We start from the raw sequence: 21,440 nt of genomic DNA, 5'->3' as shown, positions 1-21,440 counted from the left end.
TCGAGTCCTACCCTCCAGAGCAGGAGAAAACAAGCTTGTTCCCTCTTCCATGTGATAATCCTTTAGATAGATGAAGATGGCTCTCATATATTCTCTCTGTCTCTTCTTTCTCAGGCTAAGCATACCCAGCTCCTTCAACTGTTTCTCATAAGGCATGGTTTCCAACCCTTGGTCATCTTGGTTGCCCTCCTCTGCACACATTCCAGCTTGTCAACATCCTTCTTAAATTGTGGTGCCCAGAATTGGACATAGTATTGCAGGTGTCAACTGACACCTTTTGAGCCTTACCCATTCTTCAGTTACACCTCGTTATTGTGATACAAAGAGTTGGATCATTCATTTTAAACCAGATACTATATTCAGTCAGAAATATATATATAAGAGAGAGAGAGAGTGAGAGTGAGAGAGTGAGTCTTGGGTACTTACATTTTATTGTAGAGTTCTCAAGTTAAATACAAATCTATGAGTTTTTCCATAAGAAATTAAAGACTAGTGCAACTAGTTTGTTATATTTAAGATGTACAGATGAATGCAAGATAGTTATATTCTTCCTTGTATTGTATTTACATAATTCAATATATTGCTTACTATTTACATTTCTAAGCATATACTATAGAAATAAATTGGTTATCTGTGCTGTACGGTTCTTTTGTTACAGCTGTTAGCTAATATTGCGTTTATGACAGAGTGCCTCCTGTATGAACTCTATTAAATTACAAATCAGGCTAAATTAATTAGGTGTCCTGATTTCTTTCTACGCTGAAAAATATCAACATAAAAAAAAACAAGCTATTAGATACCTATTTGTGGTTGTTGTTTTTTTACTTTTATACTTTTAATAAAGGAGTATAAAAATGAGGGAAACCTTTCTTCCACATAACATTTGGTTGGGATGGCATTTACCTGAGATACAAAATTATCAAAAGCCAAGCATAATTCTCCTTTAAGAAAAAGGTATATAGGGAATATATAGAATAGTATATAGGGGAGAGTATGCATGAAATTGTCTGTATAATACCCCCCTTTTTATATAAAACAAGAATGAAAAGTTATGCATTTAGAGAAGTCTCTACCCTCATCTACCAATGTGCTCAAGATTTGTCTCTTACAAATGTAAATCCCTTTTGCGGCATGATAGCATTCGGTTCTTAAACGAGAAACACTTAAAGAGATCCTAAAGGAGCCTGGAAGTTGAGATGGTAACTCAATGGATCTTTACAGAGGAAAGGTGTGTGTTTTTAAGATATACACATTTTATTGTATACTTGCATCTAACACAGTAAACTTGTCTGCACCCCTGCCTCAGCATTCAAATTCCTATATAAATAATGACATATTTAAAAAGCCCCATCATTAAAGCATGCTGCAGCTCATTCTTCCTTTTGCTATTAAATAAAATGTTCGCTGTTATCCACAGAATTTCCTGTATTCTACCTTTTACTTTGGGTGTTCTGTTCTTGGCAGATACTTTGTTAGGCACAATGACACTGTAAACTTAAAAAAGAGAAAATTTAAGAGAGAAATCTTATACTGAACACAGAATTAGAAGTTATCCTGATGCTTGGGGAAGACACATATTAAGACCTGTAGACATGCCAAACCATGCCACAGAATTTTATCTCTATTTGCAGTATTAGCGTGTAATAACCTAAAGCAATGCCCAGTAAGGCTGCAAGAGTTCTGTATTCTCATGCATAGCAAATCCCTGCATGGAAGATAAAAGGGAGCATATCTACTGCTGCTACTCCTAAGTAACGGTGCAGCAAGATCTCCCAGGTAATGCAACGCCACCAAATTATTCTTATTGTTGTCCTGGAACATCACAACAATTTTAGCGCTGTGAAAAAGGCCACACCTCTCTACTGCGAAAGTAAGAGCGCAATCTTGCTTATTAAACAAATGATGTATTGGACGGGACTGTGTTCCACAGTCAAATGTCCCCAAGCAATCTAAATGCACAACTCAATACTAAGACACTTGAACTTAATCTGTAAATCATACCTTAAGGAAACTAATCCCAAGAAATCTTTATAGCCTCTTGGAATAAGCATCTTCCACATTTTTAGGCCAATCTTGCCTATTGTTCTTCTCTGTTCAGGCATCTATACATATGGCAAGCAGTAAGGTAACATATGCAGCCAAACTGAAAGGCAAAAAAAATTCCCCCAAACCAAAAATGACTTAAAGGCACACTTGAAAAAACTCCTGAAAAGAAGTTGTTCCATTTACAGTATAAATTAATTTGGGATTGATAGTATGCAAACTTACTTGATCAACAAGAATCAATCACACTTCAGACAGCAGGCACATTCTAGAATGCTCCTCCAACAAACCTACTTGCACACAGAAATCTAGCATATCAGGGAGAAAAAAATTATTCATACTAGCCTTCCAGATTTCCATGTTCAATGAATTTGTATGTGTATATGCAATGCCATACCTTTATTCTAAAGCAGGCATCCCCAAACTTTGGCCCTCCAGATGTTTTGGACTACAATTCCCATCTTCCCCGACCACTGGTCCTGTTAGCTAGGGATCATGGGAGTTGTAGGCCAAAACATCTGGAGGGCCACAGTTTGGGGGTGCCTGTTCTAAAGTGATACAGCACAGGAAAAAACTTCACTACCCATCCCTGCTATTTGGAGAAAAAGTGAATGGAGTGTCAACTTTTGATGGAGCCTTCTATAATGTACTGCCACTTAGTCACAACTTAAGAACTTGGTCACAAAAATAACGGAAGAATTTTGTTAGCTGCTTTTCAAGTGAGATAAGCTTCCCGATCAGTTTGTGCAAAATCCTTAAGTGCATGTCAATTGTATGCAGGTGACTTCCTCCAGATAAATTGACTTGACACGTTCTGTTTTTTTTATATATCTACACACACACACACACACACACACACACACACACACACACACACAGGCTGGCATGTTAACCAATCAGCCAGCCTGATTGATAAGAAAGAGGGCAGACTGGAATCAAGTCTTCACCAGTCACCTTCCCTTACACAGTGCAAAATCCATAGTTTATTCTGGAGGTGGGACAGCATCTTGGTTGTTAGTCATCAGGTAATTTTATCCATCTGTGCTTCTTTTCCATGCTCAAGCCAGTCTATGTCAAGGATGGAAGACCTAAAAATGCATACATGACTTTTCCGTCAAGTATTCCTACCATGCTAGAAATTCCAGGTAAGGCAATAACGTATTAAAATATATTCACTGTGAAGTAAAAATCTTACTAGGAAAAAAAAGCATTGAAGCTAAAAGTCTATGTGCTGAAAAAATATTTGATAGTTTTAAAGCATTAAATTATGTATACATTATTACGGCAGAATAAATCTATTTTTTTTTCTTTTTTAGTTAGTACAGTTCAGACACTTGAAAGTGAAATAATTTATACAAAACTATCTCCACACCACAGGGTATAGCACCCAAGTTAAGTGACATTCTTTTCAAATTCTAGATGTTGCTTTCCATTAAAATCTGTGTTCCTAGATTTCACGCTGTAAACAAAGATAACATTAAAAGGAATTTTTAAAAAATTTCAAACCAAAATCAAAAGCAAGTCCATATGGCCCTTAGATGACCTTACTGCCTGATACACATCTGCCCTCATTTTCTGTTCAAGACAGATCATTCCTATTAGCTCACAAGTACCCCAGAGACTAATAATACTTCCATCAAAATAATGAATACAATCAACTAGGAACAAGGCTCATGGAGACAAGACAATAAGTCATTAGATACCAATGAACATAAAACACTTTCTTCATTCATATAGTAACTATAAAAAGAAAAAGGGAGAATAAAAGCAAAAGCAGACTCAATTTTTTTTGTAGCCACTCAGCATGAACGTTAAGTCAATCACAATCTTCTCAATGACCTGGCTTGCCGATTTCTTTGGTAATCCACCAACCACATTTTTTTGCTGAACTATTTTGGGACGCTTCGTATGAAATCAGGAGCGAGTAATTGTGTCTGCACAACCAGAATAATGAAAATGATCCCATGCCATAGCAGACAGATTGGCTGTACTGTATATGGTTTCTGGTGCTTTCATCTCTTGTAATGATTGGGGGCATCTGCAAATGCAAACTTCAGTCTGTAGGCTTCTGCGAGGAGGACACTGATATCTTCGTCTCCCCAGTGCACCGTGGGCAAGTTCTGCAGAAAGATGAGCAGTTCCTTGGGAAAAGAAGAAAAAGACAGCCGAATAGGTTATTACACAACTATTTCAGTAAACGTCAGTTGTTGTTTGGGGTGGGTTGTTGTTGTTTTTTGTGCGACTGAACTCCAATGTTACTTGTGACCATTTCTAAAATGACTTGATCTTGAACATCTGCATGCACACAGGTAAAATAAAACTTGCTTTTTGGAAGCCTACATGTGACGATTTTTAGCACAAAAATCCAAATAAATTAGCTAACCATAATTGGTAAGGATGGAAACTCATCCAGCTGTTAATAGATGTGGGAATGGTAAAAGAGAGGAGAAGACAACTCTAAAAAATTATTTGTTACATCTTTCTCATCTGGAATTTTCTTATCTAGATCTGTGCATACACCTTTCTTGTTATTTGTTCATTTCATGAATACCTAGGTTTAATCTAAGTATCTTAGAGAGATCTAAGTATCTCTCATTTTCTCCAGTACAGGTGAATGATATTTATTGGGAAGGTGTTTTCTAAGGCAGCTACGGAGTACAACAAAGAGAATATACGCCTTTAATCTTGCATCAGTCATGGCTTCAACCATTAAGTTTCAATGCATTCCTATGGGAAACCGTGACTCACTAGATGAATTTTTCGTAGGACGAATTGAGTCCTGGAACAAATTAAATTTGTCTAGCGAGGCACCACTGTAATGAGTTCAAGTAACGATTACAGTTCCCAGGATTCTTTGGGGTTGTTTAAAGTGAATGATACTGCTTTAAATGAATAGTGCAGATAGGGCAAAGGTCAAGATAATTCAGAGGTAAAAGATACTTTATCTCAATTTTAATTGTGTTTCTATTCCCAGAGTTGGTTTTCTCAACCATTTCACATCCCAAAAGCTTGAAAATAACAGATAATGGATGGGTCCTTTAATGGATAGTTTAGTTGGTTAGAGCATGGTGCTGATAACACCAAGTGGTTGCAGGTTCAATCCCCATATGGGACAGCTGCATATCCCTGCATTGCAGGGGGTTAGACTAGATGATCTTCAGGGTCCCTTCCAACTTTAAAATTCTATGATTCTATGACTGCTACAACTCAAGAGCCAGAAAAACCACAGGCCTGTTTGAGCATTGGAAATTCCAATATGAACTGACCTGATCCAGAGATCCTGCACTAATATTTGGATTGGAAAAACAGCCATTGGATTTCACACTTATCTGAATTTTCCAACACCTTTCTTGCTTCAAAAATGCATCAAAATGTGTTTCAAAATGCTTTCAAGCTAAACAAATTCAAATACATATATTTAAATACAATATCCATGTCTCATTAAAGAATGCACAATTCATGTGAAAGCAGACAGCAATGGATTTATAAGTGAACACCTATGAAAAGAAGGCAGGTCGGAAAAAGCTTGTTTATCCATCCCAAATTTCAACCATGTAGTATACATTTCACGATGCAGTCATTGTCTGGCTTCCAGGAATCCGGTCTTCCCTCCCCACAACAGGCTGCCAGTAACCAATAGACAAGAAACTCTTACCAAGTCTTTTTATGCAATATTCACAGAGAGAGGCTTAGAAATGCTGCCTCTCCAAGTGTCCTCAACAACATCCCCCCCCCCTTACGGTGGCTGCTTAAGGCCATTTGCCTCTTAGCTCTTTGCTCTCCTACTTTCACTGCTCACTGGGTTCTGGGAGAATGCTTTCTAGTGACAGCGTGTCAGCCGGCTGCTCTGGTTCTGCTTCTCTTCTCCCATTAGCTCCCAGCTTTGCCCCTCTTCTGTCAAAGCCATGACCTTCTGCAAACACTGTTGTAAATCTATACTGTCTTCCTGGAAGGTTGAGGATGGGGCGGCGGTTTCCACCATTCCTCCTCAGTCCAGTCCCTGACAGCCATAGACCAAATTCCTACTATCCTTTCAGCTCAATAGAACAGCATGAAATATGCCCAAATGTTCATATTACATGTGGTGGAAGTGAGAGTATGGGCTCTATTTACCTTTGTCTTCCCGTGCCTTTGAATAAACAAATCTATCATTCTATTGTTAAAATTATTACAGTTTGGAATTTCTTCACAACTTTGATTCTGCATTAGTTGCTCAAAACACACAACTTATGCTCTATTGGAGTTCGACGGCAACTGGAATAGGAACCAGCTAGTAATCTCATGAGCTATGGAAAGCTTAAAGCTTCACAGCTTTTGGAAATAACAGGAATGTACACATTATTTAGGACATCGGATAACATCAGCACTATGGTAATTATACACACTGCACATATAATTTAATATTAAAATGTTGTTGCTGGGCTCTTTAACACTATAGGATACTAGCAGTAACAATGAGTATAGCTCTATAAATGTGTGTGTAAAAAGCTTTCAGTGGAAATCCAATGTATATTCATGAAATACTTCAAAATGCCAATGATAAGTTGAATTAGGTGAATCTTGAGCCACATATTCTAGATTTGCCATAAATCAGTGTCACTTATAAACTCCACCTGGTCGTTTAACAGTTCTAATTCCTCTCTCCATTTACTGCTTACAAGAAAACAATCAATATATGCTGAATGACTCAAGACCCAGCTTATTAAATCTTGGTAGTCTGATTTAAAGCTGAACTTTCTTACTTTTCTTGGTGACAACTAGAAAGACCAAAAATTCAGGGATTATTTTTGCTCCCTATATTTTTAGAGCCTTCAATGGAGTGCGAGTTTCTTGCAAGCCAATTGCCTAGAAAAGGAACATTCTTATCTTATTTTTAACCTTTCTTTCACATTCCCTGACCTTTCAACCAATAGATCAAACAGAACACAAGCATGATTCATAGAAAAGATTAAACTGTGTTTAGACAAAAAGGTCAGCCCACACACCAGTGAGAATAGCTAGATCTTAAAGCAGATATGTGACACAAACACACATGCAGAACACATCATAAAAACCAAATTTTCTAAGCCATTGCATCAGATTGAATGGCAATACTTTGCTTTCACACACAAAAACTATTTTTCCTGTTTTTATGTAGCACACCTGCAATGCCTTTTAAAATGTCACTACCCTGAGAACATTTCAATATTCAAAGCTGGAACAGTGTGGTATGACTTCTTTTATTCATCTCCCTCGAAATTATCTCTGATCTCACAGATGTGGATCCAGAAACATACCATGCTTCAACCCTGAACGAATCAGCAAATGTTGTCTTTTATAGCTGATTTCTTTGACAATTCTGTTATTAGTCTGGGGGGTGGGGGTGGGGGAAACCTTGTCAAATTCTGGAAGAACCAGCCTCTAAAAATAGAAAATAAGTGATAGTTATATTGGACTCCACTGTCAGCATTTAAAATTGGTCAACTAGGGCTGACAGTTTTCAACAAGATGAAACTGAAAAGGTGACACTTTGACAGAACAATCTTCCATTAATCTTTTGATAACATAGGGAGATATATTTTCCATGTGATTAATTTCATATTTTCCAGGGGAAGCAGTTTCATGAAAGGATGCAGAAAATAAGCTAACAATTGGACAGGTGGTGGCTTTTTCTTCTTCTCCCTTTTTATACGTCAAATCACATACAAAGCCACATATTTTCAGGGCACTATGCAATGTATTTTGAAAAATAATCTTAGATGGATCTCCATTTTATCTAATAGGAATCCATCTGCATAATATTTTTTTTATCTTCACTTCCCATTCTTAGCAAAACTCTTGCAAGAGCATTGCCAGAAAAGTCTAGTCAAGTCACATGGGGAAAATGTACATTCTCAAAGACAAGTCAAATGACATTACCCTGGCCTTGACAAAATTTCTTTCGGAGGTAGTAAGAATTAGAAACCAACATGCTCTGGATAAAACATAGTGACTGCCTTGGAATGTTTTCTAAGTATTCCTGCTGTATTTTGCTTTCAAAACAGTTTTGGTGGGTCTTTGGACTGAAATAAAGAATGTTTGTTTGTACATCTTTGAAAGCATAAGGCGGCATTGGGTTCACAAAATTACACAGAGGACTAATAGGTTTCTTGTTACTTAACAGCATAGGAAACCAACAAGATTCTCTACCATTATAGAAAGCTAGTGTGGAGGAGTGGTTAGAGTGCTGGACTATAACCTGGGAGCTCAGAGTTCAAATCTGTACTCGGCCATGAAGCTCACAAGGTTGTGGTAAGAATAAAATAGGGAGGAGAAATATGTATGCCACCTTGAGCTCTTTAGATGGAAGATGGAAGATGGAGCATGAGAATCACTGGGTCATGGGTTGAAGCCCTATGTTGGGTCTTAATCACTGGGTCATGGGTTGAAGCCCTATGTTGGGCAAAAGATTCCTGCTCGTGGTCCCTTTATATATTGTGATTTTATGTTGTAAATGACCTGACACCTACGGGTATAGGGAGGTATCCAGGTCCTGACCAGGAAACTTCACAGCCCCAAATGAAGATCCTTACACCATTTCAAGGACCCACATTTATGCTAGACCATTCTTGTATTTCTGTCTTTGTCTCTTTCTCTAACACAGTAGCTGGCCTGCCAACAGCTCTCTTTTCAACTCTTTTCGTTTCGAACAGATCAGAACTAGTAACATTTAAAAAGGAGTGGGGATAAAGCTGAACTTAGCTTTCAACTAAACATGGTGCCGAGTAAGGGTGAAATATATATTCCGGTTACTGAGAAGTAAAGAATCCAATATACCCATACAGGTCATTTAATGTAACAGCGATAGCATAGCAACCACAAACAGCATGGAAACGTGATTAGGCATCCTTTGGGACACACAATCTTGGTTTAGGTTTCAGTAAAACTGCACAGAGGGATATAAGAGATTATGTATTGTAACTTAGGGTGAAGCTGGGGGGTAATGGTTTGACCACATTAAAGGATTGATTTCTTACAACTGTGGAATGAGTGCTAGACAGGGTAACTGAAATGAATCCAGCATATTTTGAAGAGGTCAACGGAACCCAAAGGAGGTTGCCACAACAAGCCACAAAAATCCCCAAATTAACAAGCCCCCCATGCTGATCAAAGGCTCATTAAATGCTGAATGAGTCTCAGTGAGCTGGAAAGAAAATGGACTGTATGCATCACATTGAACAGCTGATCGGTACACCAACAATCCTGATGACATCTCTAAGGCTTCAATGGTTCTAGTGGTGACAGGCAGAATATACGTCATGATTGTATTGACCACGGCAGAAGGCAGAAAAAGAAAGTTTATGCCGCCAAGAACATATTCCCTATGCCTAACGCAGTCCTCCAATGCGGCAACTAGACTGGTGATTGGGAGTGGCCGTCAAGACCACATAACACCGGTCCTGAAAGACCTACATTGGCTCCCAGTATGTTTCCAAGCACAATTCAAAGTGTTGGTGCTGACCTTTAAAGCCCTAAATGGCCTTGGCCCAGTATACCTGAAGGAGCATCTCCACCCCCATCATTCAGCCCGGACACTGAGGTCCAGCTCCAAGGGCCTTCTGGTGGTTCCCTCCCCGTGAGAAGTGAGGTTACAGGGGACCAGGCAGAGGGCCTTCTTGGTGGTGGCACCTGCCCTGTGGAACGCCCTCCCATCAGATGTCAAGGAAATAAACAACTACCGGACTTTTAGAAGACATCTTAAGGCAGCCCTGTTTAGGGAAGCTTTTAATACCGGGTGAATCATTGTATAAATAAATAAATATATTATTATTATTATTATTATTATTATTATTATTATTATTGACGGGTAGTAGGGAGTGGATTTCTGCGAAAATGCATGGGCCTCTTTTACCCATGTGCCCAGAGACATTAAGTAATTAGCTATTCTGTGGAAAGATCATTCCGTTTTGTTACACTTGCAAGAGTCAACCAGAGCTTACAACAATAGACAATCCGTTAAAAACTCCATTTCTGGAAGGAATTCGAAATCTAATTTGTTTACAACCCAATGACAAAGCAACACACATTCATAATTCTGCTTATTTTCAATCTAGCTGTAGCAGTCTGACAGTTTTGTTGTAAGACAGCAAAATCTAAATGCACCAGCACTTAGCTGGCCATAAGGGGCTGGATGCAAAAAAGAAAAGAAAATAGTTCCTCTTCCATCAGCTTGTCTGCAAAGGCATCCATCACCTCATTGCATATTATCCATTTCATACTCCAAAAGCTTTTTTTCTTTGTTTTGTTTCTATTTGCCCCTCTTATCAACAGCTTTGATTGAATTGTGTAGCTAAGTATACAGGGCTCCTGTGATTTTCATTTTCTCTGGGGGCTTCATACTGATAAAGACAATAATTGACATTGTTATTCAGTTTCTACCCAAGAAAGAAACAAAAAAAGAAAACAATTTTATTTCAAGTGAGGCATCTCCAGTGACAGCCTTGAATTACCAACTAAACAAAACAATTACTTGGCTATTTAAGTCGGGCAGGTCAACTAAATTGTTCACACAGCACTATTTAGTTTATCCCCTGCCTTTCCTAAAGGGGCTTTTTATATTGAAATTGAGGGAAATGCACCAGGTGGTTCTTTTGCAGCACTTACAAAAATGAATGCACTCACCACAATGTTAGGGGGAAAGATGTTCCGAAACTAAGTAAGCTGCCCTGATAGAAAGTTATAGGTCAGCAATTTCATCTAACTGTCTTGTAAAACAGATACGATTTGGGTTTATAAAAGCATTTAGAATTTTCAGAGATGAATGAAGAGAAGATTGCAATCCTATACTTCAGTGTGCAGTGGAAATCTCCATACTCCCAACCATGAGTTATACTCTGGAAGTGAAAAAGCACATGTTAGAGAGGAGCATGAGCAGAGCATCATAGTGGCTTGGAGATGACCTGAATCACTTATGGATCTTTGGGAAATGGTCTGGCTTATTTCCAAAGCCACCTGAATCTCATCCTATCCCTGCTGCTGATTTGACAGGAATTACTTGGAAACTTTCAAATTCCTGAGCTGCCAAATAATCTCCCTCCTGCCTACATAAGCTTCAAATGTGTGGTAATAGTATCCTAGCATCATAGAATGGACCGAGTTGGAAGGGACCACGAGAGTAATCTCATTCAACCTCTGCAATGCAGGAATCTTTTTGCCCAGCATGGGGCTTGAACCCAGGACCCTGAGTGTGTGTTTTCTCTCCCAGAAGCATTTAGGAACTCTGTCACACTGTATGAAATGGTAACATGGTACAAACACTGATTGGCCATACCTTTCAAAACCCACTTTTCAGTATGCTGTTTTTAGAGAGGTTATTCTTTATTCTGCTTTTTGGTCAAAAGACACCATGGTGACAACCATACCATTAAAATGCAAACAATGAAATGACAATAATAAAATTCACTATAAACCGCAATGTAACAACAGTGATAGTGTAAACTGGGGCATAGAACTCTCTCTGTTATCATAAAAAGCCAAATGGAAAAGTAGAGAAAAGGAGGGAGCTAAACATCCCCCTTGAGGTTACAGGTTCATTACATATTAAAGGTCATAACCTTCAAGTTAGAGAGAGGTGCTCAAATAGGATTAAAAGTGTACATATGAAGGGTTTTGAAAAGAGTGAATCTTATTTAAGAATAAGGCCATGAATTAGGAGATAGGACGTAATTCTATGATGTTTAGCTAATATTTGGAAATGGTAAGAGTTAATTATCAACAAGGACTGTAAGAAGGGGAAGTGAAGAAGTCGTCTGAAGAGATAAGGTGTGATAATATTGTTATTTTTGTTTTTGTATCTTTGTATTTCTTTTTTAAATTTTTCTTTTTTTCCTTTTTCTTTTTTCTCTATGTAAAATTCAATAAAAAAATTTTTTTTTAAAAAAAAGAGTGAATCTCAGAAAGATTCCAGTGAGCAGAGTGAAGACTGTCAAGCTCTTTCCCCATTAATTCCAAGCAAAACTCATTTGTTCCTACCTGCTATCAATAGGGCTGGGTGATATATCAATATATCATCCAAAACTGGTTTGAAGTGCATATCATGATAGCAATTTCATCATTTTTGACCTGGCAATATTTCACAGATCCTGGTGTGTGTGTGTGTGTACATGCGCACTATGTAAAAATCATGATTCAGGAAAAACCATGAAGCCAGCCGATGCCTCTACATAGATTCACCCTTATTTTAGACACTGCAATATATCAGAATATTGTGATGTTTAGCTGGTGATATATCACAATGTTGAAAACCAGGTATCACCCAGCCCTATCAATAGTCCTTTGCTCAGAGCCCTGATTTACAGAAGTCATCCCAGTTTCGGATGTGATCCTGGAATGTCCCACTTTTCTTTTAGACATCCCTTATTTTCATTGGAGAAATATTGGAGGATATGGAGTTATGTGACAGACAGACAGACAGACAGACAGACAGACAGACAGACACACACACACACACCGAGCCAAGGAGATAACTATACAAACTTTAAAAGACATTATGATGTTCTTATATATGTTGGAAGCCACCCAGAGTGGCTGGGGCAGCCCAATCAGACGGGTGGGGTATAAATAAATTATTATTATTACTGGCTGGCCCTGCCATGCGATGCTGTGGCTAATCTCTGTGACTGCCACCACCCTGTGTCAGTCCATGATGTATCCCGCCCCCTCCCCACCCCCGGGTTTTCCCTGTGATTCCCCAAAACCTGTCCCATCCCATGACATATCACGCCCCCTCTTCACCCCACCCTGGGTCATCCCTGTGACTGGCCCCACTGTGTCCTGACCTATCCCGTCCCCTCCTCCCCCACCTCCCCACCCAGGTGAGTCAGTACCTCCATTTGTCCTAGTCTGTAAAGGCTTCGGCCTAGTATGTAAATGGCAGCTGAGATGCTGTTGAGAGGGAAGGTTCTATAGGTGAAGTACCAGTGTAGCAGCCACAACCTGGTTCTTTCCCCAGCATGCACTTTCAGCTGAGTGGTGCGTTCTGGAACAGGGGTTTTTTTGGGTTTCACCTGGCGGAGGTGTGGCATCTGTCTTTGAAAACCTTATAAGAGCCTTCGGACATTCGCTTTGGACGTTGTGTTCAAATTTGAACAGATTTGGTGAAGCAGTTTCGGAGAAAAGGGGACACAAACCCACATGCCCTTTTTACATTTATATTATCATCATCATCATCATCATCATCAAATAGACCAGGGTCCCCCAACTAAGGCCTGGGGGCCGGATGCGGCCCGCGTGAGCCAATTGTACGACCCGCTCTTACCGGCGCACCACAGTGTGGTTGCCCATCTCTGGGTTGGCACGGTGCCAGAAATTCTGTGCATGTGCAGAAGCCATTTTTGGCGGTGCCCCACGCTAGAAAAAGTGAGTCTGGCGCAATCGGCGGCAGAGGAACCAGCCCGAAGCCGGGTAAGTTTGGGGACCCCTGAAATAGACCGTCTCTATTTTCATCTGAAAAATGATGTCTTTGTAAGCTTAAACAATTTGTCACTGAGTTCTGCAGCATTGGTTTTATGGTCCTGCCCCTGGGCCTGGCAAGAGACCAATTATAAAAGAAGTACAAACGATATTGCATATAACTGTCTCATGCACTTAGCCTAGATTGCTTTAACACTAGTGAAAATGAACCTACTGTTGCCTTACTGTGAGATATGCAGCTGCTAGACAGAACAATGCAGAAAAGTGTGATCTAAAGAGTGTCTTGTGTATACAGACATCCAAGTCTGAACACTGAACCAATTATTCTTGCCATTAGAATCCAACACAGGCTGATTTCCAAGTAACTGGGAACAGAACTGTTCAATTTAGTTTTGAAAAGACATGTAAGCCAGTAATTTTCTGCTTAAAAAATATGGAAAGTCATTATTATTATTATTTTAAAAAAACTACCAGGATGAATTTTACATACAGCATTTTCTAGTTTGCTTCCCACCCCTTTTAAAAGCTTTCTCCTTTTTTGCCAAAGGGACACCTCTGTGCATTTAAAAATGTGTTTGTGTGCAGACTTGCTAAGGCTCAAGCAAGGGGGGGGGCGCTCAAAATCATTGGCAAAGTGCACCATCTCTGAAGGGAATCTCTGGAAACAAAATGAAAATAACGAAGAAGAAAAGTGCTAGATTCTTTTAACCGCACAGTTCATTTAGCGATCAGCGGTGATGCATCACTTACTGGCGAAGAAATAGCCATGCTCAGGGGAAATGGTGGCACATATTGAGCAAGACATGAAAGAGACAAGGCAACATGCCTGAATCATCAGTGGAGCATGAATTCGGCCCATTTTGAAGAGCTGGAGCCACTCCAAACATACCACCACCTCATTTATTTCTGTACGTGCTGTGGAGGTAGGCTGGTTGCAGTAGGGAGTTGGCAAGCCCAATTGTTGTACGCCTGCTGCGTCGTGCTGGTTACTCATGCTGTTATTCTGCCACACTGATGCCGTTACTGCATTACTTTGTGATGAGGCTTTCATCACGGTCAAATCAAGTGCAGAAATGTAGAAGATAAACTACGTGTCTGGACAAACAACACTTGCCTCTCGGTATTCTTATTTGAGATTTCAGCTAGAGCCGATTCAAGTTTAACAAATCTCTCAAGGATTATACAAGAGCTTCATAGGCCTTAGTGAGAATAATAGGTACAGGAATGGGGCATTAATGTTGAGACAGACTTTATAGAAATCGTTTCCTAGCCAAAAAGCAGCTACATAAAGTTGTGTTTCCAGGCCTTATGGGAAAACTGGTTTTTCTAATTTTTTCCCCGGCTTTGCAGCAGCTTTTCATCCATTTTACACAGCAAGAATGCAAGTGAGTTTTTTTAAATAATTCCTGGAAATCTGGAATGCTTACTAATTTTTATTATTGCAACTAAAAGTAGATCCTGGAAGAAACTGGGCCTTGAGCTCAGTGGTAGAACATGAGCTCCAGTGAAGAGGCTTCAAACAAACACAGCAGGAAACTGTGAAGAGCTAGATTCAAAATACATGGTAAAAAAGTGCTGACTATGATAGGCAAGTAAAATTATATTTAGTAATACTACTATGGTTTGTTCCTTCTGTTCTACATATTTATATACTGCCTAAATGAGAAAATGGCTCCTAAGTGGTTTACAATCAACTATAAAATCAATAATTAAAATACACAATAAACCAGTTGAATCACAGCATTAAAAACATCCATACTTAAAATATATAATAAAGCAAGACAGTTAAAAACTATTAAAACAAATTATAAAGTTGGGAGTTCAGGGGGATGCATGCCTAAACAGGTGTGTCTTCAAGAGCTGGTGGAATGCCAATACTGATGGGACCTCTCTTATTTCACCAGGAAGAGCATCACACATTGTAGGTGCCACCGATGAAAACTTAAGGCTAAATTATTTACTGCATGATCAAATATATGAACTTGGCTTTTGAGTTAAGGTGTTTATGTAGCTAAAAGGCTACCAACGACAAGAAGGGATGCTAACACAATGCTTAGGAGAATGTCACAGTTGTTTGTTTGTTTTTCAAAAGGGGGTGGAATCCTAAGGGGAATGTTTGGATTGCTTCTTTCTTTGGGCAGGGTGGGGAATAACGAAATGACCTGAGAAAGAGAATTATTAGCTGGCTGTGTTAACTCCACACTGCCCATTTTGTTGCCCAGCTCACTTGTGAACACAAAGTATTCTCTCCTCACAGAAGAGGCTGTCTACTGCAGTGTTTCTCAAAGTTTTTTGGGCAACGGCAAACTTTTCTATGAAAAAAAATCCCGCGGCACACCAACTCTGTGCCGCCCTATATTAAGTTTAGTTTGGAGGGGAAACGTACCGGTAAAGCATGCCGCTGAAGAACTGCTGCGCGGTAGCCAGGCGGACCCACCAGGCGCAGAGCCTGCGGAGCGAGCGGGGACAGACCCCAGGCGGGCAGACACGGGCGCGCAGCTGCCGCCGCCTCCCTCCCAGCCGCCCCAGGCAGCCGCCGCCGCTCTGGCCCGGCGAAGGGAAGCCCTGCGCAGCCTTCCTTGCCTCCTCCTCCCCAGGAGGGCGATTTGCATTGTCACGTGCCTGGCGGCCGCCAATAGACTGCACTGACCCGTCGGAAAGGAAGCCGGCCGGGTCACGACGCGGGCGCTCGCCTCGCGTCGTGACCCGGCCGGCTTCCTTTCCGGCGGGTCAGCGACGTGACAGTGCAAATCGCCCTTCTCGTCGCGGCACACCAGCCAGTGTTTCGCGGCACAGTAGTGTGCCGCGGAACACCGGTTGAGAAACGCTGGTCTACTGTACCCCACCCAGCATGTGTGCCTTTTCTGGTTTTATCTCCTTCAAATACAATACAAACTTCTTGTTTCTCTGCGTTGGGTGTAACAGAATCAGTTAAGCGTTCCCAACAGACAAAATTCCTGCCTTCAGAGAGAACTCCCCACTGCATCACTGTACAAGTCATGCTCTTGCCACTTTCAGGAGTCACGAGGCACCTGAGACTTGTGGAGAAATGCAGGAGGCAAGTGCCTCTCTATGCCAATGCTTTTCAAGCAGTGGTACAAATATCAGCAGCTGAAAAGTGCTGCTCTAAACTCAGGTAGCTCATAGAGCTATGTTAGATGTGATGTTATTTGTACTTGTGCAATTACAATTCTCAGTTAATGATACATGGCTTAAAAAATAAACAACTGAATAGCAGTTGTAGGGGGAGGAGGAGGAAGGAGACTGTGATGGATGAGGAGGGGTGATAACACTATTGTGCCCTCACTGGGGGGGAAAGGACTAAACCCCTCTCCCTAAAAAAAGGTTCTCTATGAGCTTCTTGAGAATGGAAGCTTTCCTTCCATGGCTAACAGCAATTACTGACCCCCCTCCCCATGCACCTCATTCTAACTTTGAACCTTACATATTCTACAGGTAAACCTGGGGGGGGGGGAGTACCTCCAAATGGTTGTTTTTTAATTGTGTTTGTTGCCTTATCCTGCCCAAGGCAACCCAAAGCTATTTACAACCAAATACCAAAAAAAATCCCACCCACTTCTAAAAAGGCTACAGATAGTTAAAGCCAAAGGCATGGGTGTAGAGGAAAGTTTTTGACTGGCACCTAGGAATTATATACCGTATACTTTTACGTTTAGAAGTGTGCTGCAGCTATTCAAAGTTTGCAGAGGATGGCCAGAAGATTCACACACTCTAAATCAGGCATCCCCAAACTTCGGCCCTCCAGATGCTTTGGACTACAATTCCCATCATCCCTGACCACTGGTCCTGTTAGCTAGGGATCATGGGAATTGTAGGCCAAAACATCTGGAGGGCCGCAGTTTGGGGATGCCTGCTCTAAATTCTCACTGTGCCATACGAGTTCAGGATTTCTCCCTGAGAGTACAATATTTTAACTCTCAGAAGACCCTAATCCGATTCACCCGGAAACTCAAAACGTGTAGATTTCACAGCATATGGTGGCCCCCATTGTGTGAATGAGTGGATGCCGCAGAGATGTGTGCTAACCCTTTCCTACACCCCCTCTCCCCGCAAGCCACACGACTAACACCGTAACTTTAATGTTAACTTTAAACTTAACGTTTGCAGAGTTCAAACATATTGAAACAAGAGCCCATTGCTCAGGGCCATGCCCAAACTTCATATATTTGTCACAAATGCCAAGAACTCTGTTACATGGCAACTTGCCTTATGCGGTTACTGAACAATAAATGCACACAAAAGTGGTTTTCACAAATTATCAGACAGTTAGAGCACAAACAGAAGCTGACCTTTACTGCTTGAAAGGATGAGCCAGTTAAATGTGATCAAATGCCCTGAAATGGCTGAACTTTAATTTAACCTAGCTCCAGCCTTAGATGTCCGTGTAAAAAATAAGGGAACCGGCACAGCCATTTTCTTCTTGTTGTTTTTATATTATGCCACAACTGAGAGCTGTGAAACCTTGCTTTGATATGCTGGACTCCGTGCTTGTGCAAACTGGGTGAGGGGGGACCACCACCCTTAAAACCACAACTTCCTCTAGAGGTAAACTCAGGTGATGAGAGCTGACAGAAATGGGGGTGAATTTTTGCTTGGTGTGCTTGGAGGAACTCCAAGGTTGGCAGAATAAAAAATAAATTAATAACAGAATCTGGGGAGTGGGGAATCTGCGCATGCTCAGTTGCCACAGAATGTTAAATTTTGTTTGTTTCTATTAATTAAATTCTCATACTGCCCTTCATCTGACAATCACAGGGCGATTTACAATATAAAAACACAAAAATACATGACATGTAAGAAGCAAATTTTGGATATGCTGTACATACCAACTTTAGCTTTCATGAAGGTATATAAGCCTTGTTTTTGTAGAACCTTTAGTTTTGCAGAGTGTAGTCATATCTTAGCTTCTGCTATTGTTCTGGTAGTACAGCATGCAGAAATCATCTTTCAACTGAATGGCAACAAGTATACTAATCAAGTCCAGATCCCTTCCCTTCCGCCAGACATGGTATCAGAAAGTGACTCCCACCTTTTTCTTTATACCTCCTTTTTACTTCCTCGATACAATCAGCTGCACACCCATTTCTTTATGGCACCCTTTCTGGGTGCCATAAACTCCTCCTTCCACCCTTACGGTAGTTTCCTAACTTCCTCCCTGCCATGTCTGTGAATCATTCATTTTATTTGTGACAACTGCAGGGATTCAACTGCACTTTTCTCCTGAAGGAGCAGATTGCAATTTTATTTTATTTTTCATTTTTGTCCTAGAGGAGGTGTTGCAGCTGTGAAACAAATGAGAGAAGAGGGAAGGTAAGACAGAGCTAGAGTGGCAGCTTTGAGAAGAATCTGCAGCGACAACTCGGCCGCATTTCCACAGCCAAGCAGAGACTGAAAGAAGCCTTGATCAATTTCAGGGAAGACTGCATAGCAGATGAGACATAATGCGAGCACCCAAAGACTAAGGTATAATCTGACCTACTTACTGCAAATGCAGAACAACAACGCATTAGGACCCTACAATCCCCATTTGCATGTATTTTGAAAGAGAGGGAGAAAACACTAAACCATGTTCTGCCAAAACTATGGAAATGCAAAGACTGGTATAAGCTAAAGACTAAAGCTGTTTGTCTATAGATTTAGCATTGAGATAGCAGAAGCACACTGATGCTAAATGTATTGGTAACTGGAACCTACATGTAACTGAAGTCACACGCTTAACTATTTTGCAGTTACTGGATGTGCTCAGTGCGCCAGCTATGTACTTGCAAGTGATGCAGCTGTTCCATTCAATCCATGACTGGCTTCGTAATCAATCCATATCAAACAGTCTTCACTCCATCCACCGGATTGACAGATTCTGGACAGATCTTGTCACAGAAGAAAGGTTGATGAGAACATTAAAAACAGGCCATCCGACACAGTGGAAGAGGCTGGTGGAAGACTGTGCAGCCATAGTCTAGTGCACGTGCAAGCATCCCCATCACATGCCAGACTGGTGCCACCTCTGGTGTCTTTTCAGCACCGTCCTTTTTCAACAAGGGTGCACAATTTTATCCCAGCCTGTTTCTGTCTTGGATTTGAAATGGCTTTTATTCAAGAACTGCTTTTCTGTTGTTTTTTTCAAAAAAAAAATGAAATGGTTTTTACCGTATTTACTCGAGTCTAATGCACATCTTTTTTGTCAAATTATGTTGCGAACATTAAGGTGTGCATTAAATGCGATGGTGCATTACATTTGAATACATAGGGTACCCTGGTTGCAAATTGGCTGTGCGGGGCCAGGTGCACCCTCCCAGCCGGCCGCCACTGGGCCAGGGGAGGGGCACGCTGCTCCGTTCTGCTCCTCTGGCCGGGCAGCAGCACCACTGTACTGCTCAGTTCATGTGCCTCACCACCTTGCACACAGCTGCTGCCCGGCCAGACTAGTCGGAGCTGAGGGCTGCGCAACTGGTGAATCCGGGTGAGGGGTGCCAGGAGGCTGTTGGGCTGCATTTGGGGTGGACACCCGAGCTCAGGCAGCATGAGCATGCCAGCCACATGGCTAGTCCTCAGTGTGCCCAGGCGGTGAAGGAGCCTGTGGGTCAGAGGGGTGGCAGAGACTGTAAAAAAGGAGGCAGCCCCTCCCATAAGACAAGATAGTTTGAGGTGGTCAGTAGGGTTGGGGGATATCTAATGTGCACCTTTTTTGGCCAAATTACATTGCAAAAATTAGGATGCACATTAGATTCGACTCAAGTAAATATGGTAGTTGTTTTTATTGTTGAGGTTTCTACTGTGAAAGCACTTCAAGATACTGAATTAAATAAATAGCAGCCACAAAACAGTGACTTCACTTACTGAAATTTATCACATATGCAGCAAACAGCATGCTGGCATGGGAACGTCTAAAAAGAAACATGATAACATGAACCTGAATGAATGCTTTGATAACCGCAACACATTCAACATCGCTGATAGCAGCCTCAGAAGGCTGATAAGCAGTTTCCATGCTGCTTTTGGATATGGTTTTCTTTTTTTGCAGAAGATGCAGGTATTATGCAGAAAAGCAGACATCAAAATGGCACCAGTGGAAGGTTCCTTCTCTAACCGAGTCATAACTGGGGCCTGTGTTGAGTGTTTAGGGAAGCACACGAGATGCATTAAACACACTCCTGCATTTTAACTTGCTGTCCAGCTCTTGTCACAATATGCAACAACAGTGACTTCTACTCGCAAGTAAGGAAGAGATCGTTATTTGGGCTAACAGTGGTACCAGCTCAACAGCAAGCGCCAAAGCCCAGAAGTCATGCTTTCAAGGCACATGAGCAAGGCAAGAGGTTCATAACTGTGGTAAGAATTCACCCCTACAGCACCTTGTTCATTACCCAGGTGGAGGAACAACCACCTTTTGAATAAACCACAGAACCAAAGAAGTCCAGCATCCAGATTTAGGGACCCAGCATTTATTATAGTTATCAATAGGCCAAAGCTCACTCAACTCTTCATGCCAGTTGAGAAGGTCAACAGAGGATACTCCCGCCAAGCTTTTAAAGAAGGGCCAGGGTGGGCTCACACCTAGGACCCTAACTCTGTCAGCCTGCTGTGGATGCGTACACCCACTCTCTCTCATGGAAAGTGCATCTGATCCCACCTACAAATGTGGCATATGGTCCTCAGCAACAAGACTGTTTCCTACCCACCAGCCTCCAGTTCTGACACCTCTTCTTTGGCTGGTCAAAGTCCTTCCTCCCTCCCTGACCAGACTGTGCACTCTGCAGGAGGGATGATGGAGAGAACTGGTATAGGAACATTTATATAATATAGCAGAGTTAAACAACTCCTTGTTTGAGTTCACACAGCAGCAAGCAGATTGCTAACTCGTTTGAGTCCTTTTAATAATTATGCCTTCTACCTTCCTGCCTTCTTGCCTTCCTGGTTGATAATCCCTTTTGTCCCTCTTAAAGAAA

The 21,440-nt window shown here is 41.1% G+C and overlaps 1 protein-coding gene across 2 annotated transcripts in view; it reads right to left on the bottom strand.

Annotated features, from left to right (window-relative positions):
- Nucleotides 1-414: 414 nt before the first annotated feature.
- The window catches only part of TBC1D22A (TBC1 domain family member 22A), a 110,033-nt gene continuing 89,007 nt past the window's right edge, over nt 415-21,440 (bottom strand). For both annotated transcript variants that reach the window (XM_035128570.3, XM_035128568.3), the window contains one exon: nt 415-4,184. In XM_035128570.3, coding sequence (XP_034984461.2) covers nt 4,056-4,184 — 129 coding nt within the window. In that variant the 3' untranslated portion in view covers nt 415-4,055. The remainder of the gene's footprint in view (nt 4,185-21,440) is intronic.

This window comes from Zootoca vivipara, chromosome 9 (genome assembly GCF_965207765.1).
Source record: "Zootoca vivipara chromosome 9, rZooViv2.hap1.1, whole genome shotgun sequence".
Taxonomy (NCBI): domain Eukaryota; kingdom Metazoa; phylum Chordata; class Lepidosauria; order Squamata; family Lacertidae; genus Zootoca; species Zootoca vivipara.
The sequence above is the reverse complement of the archived record's forward strand: the minus strand, read 5'-3'. Positions and strand labels throughout refer to the sequence as shown.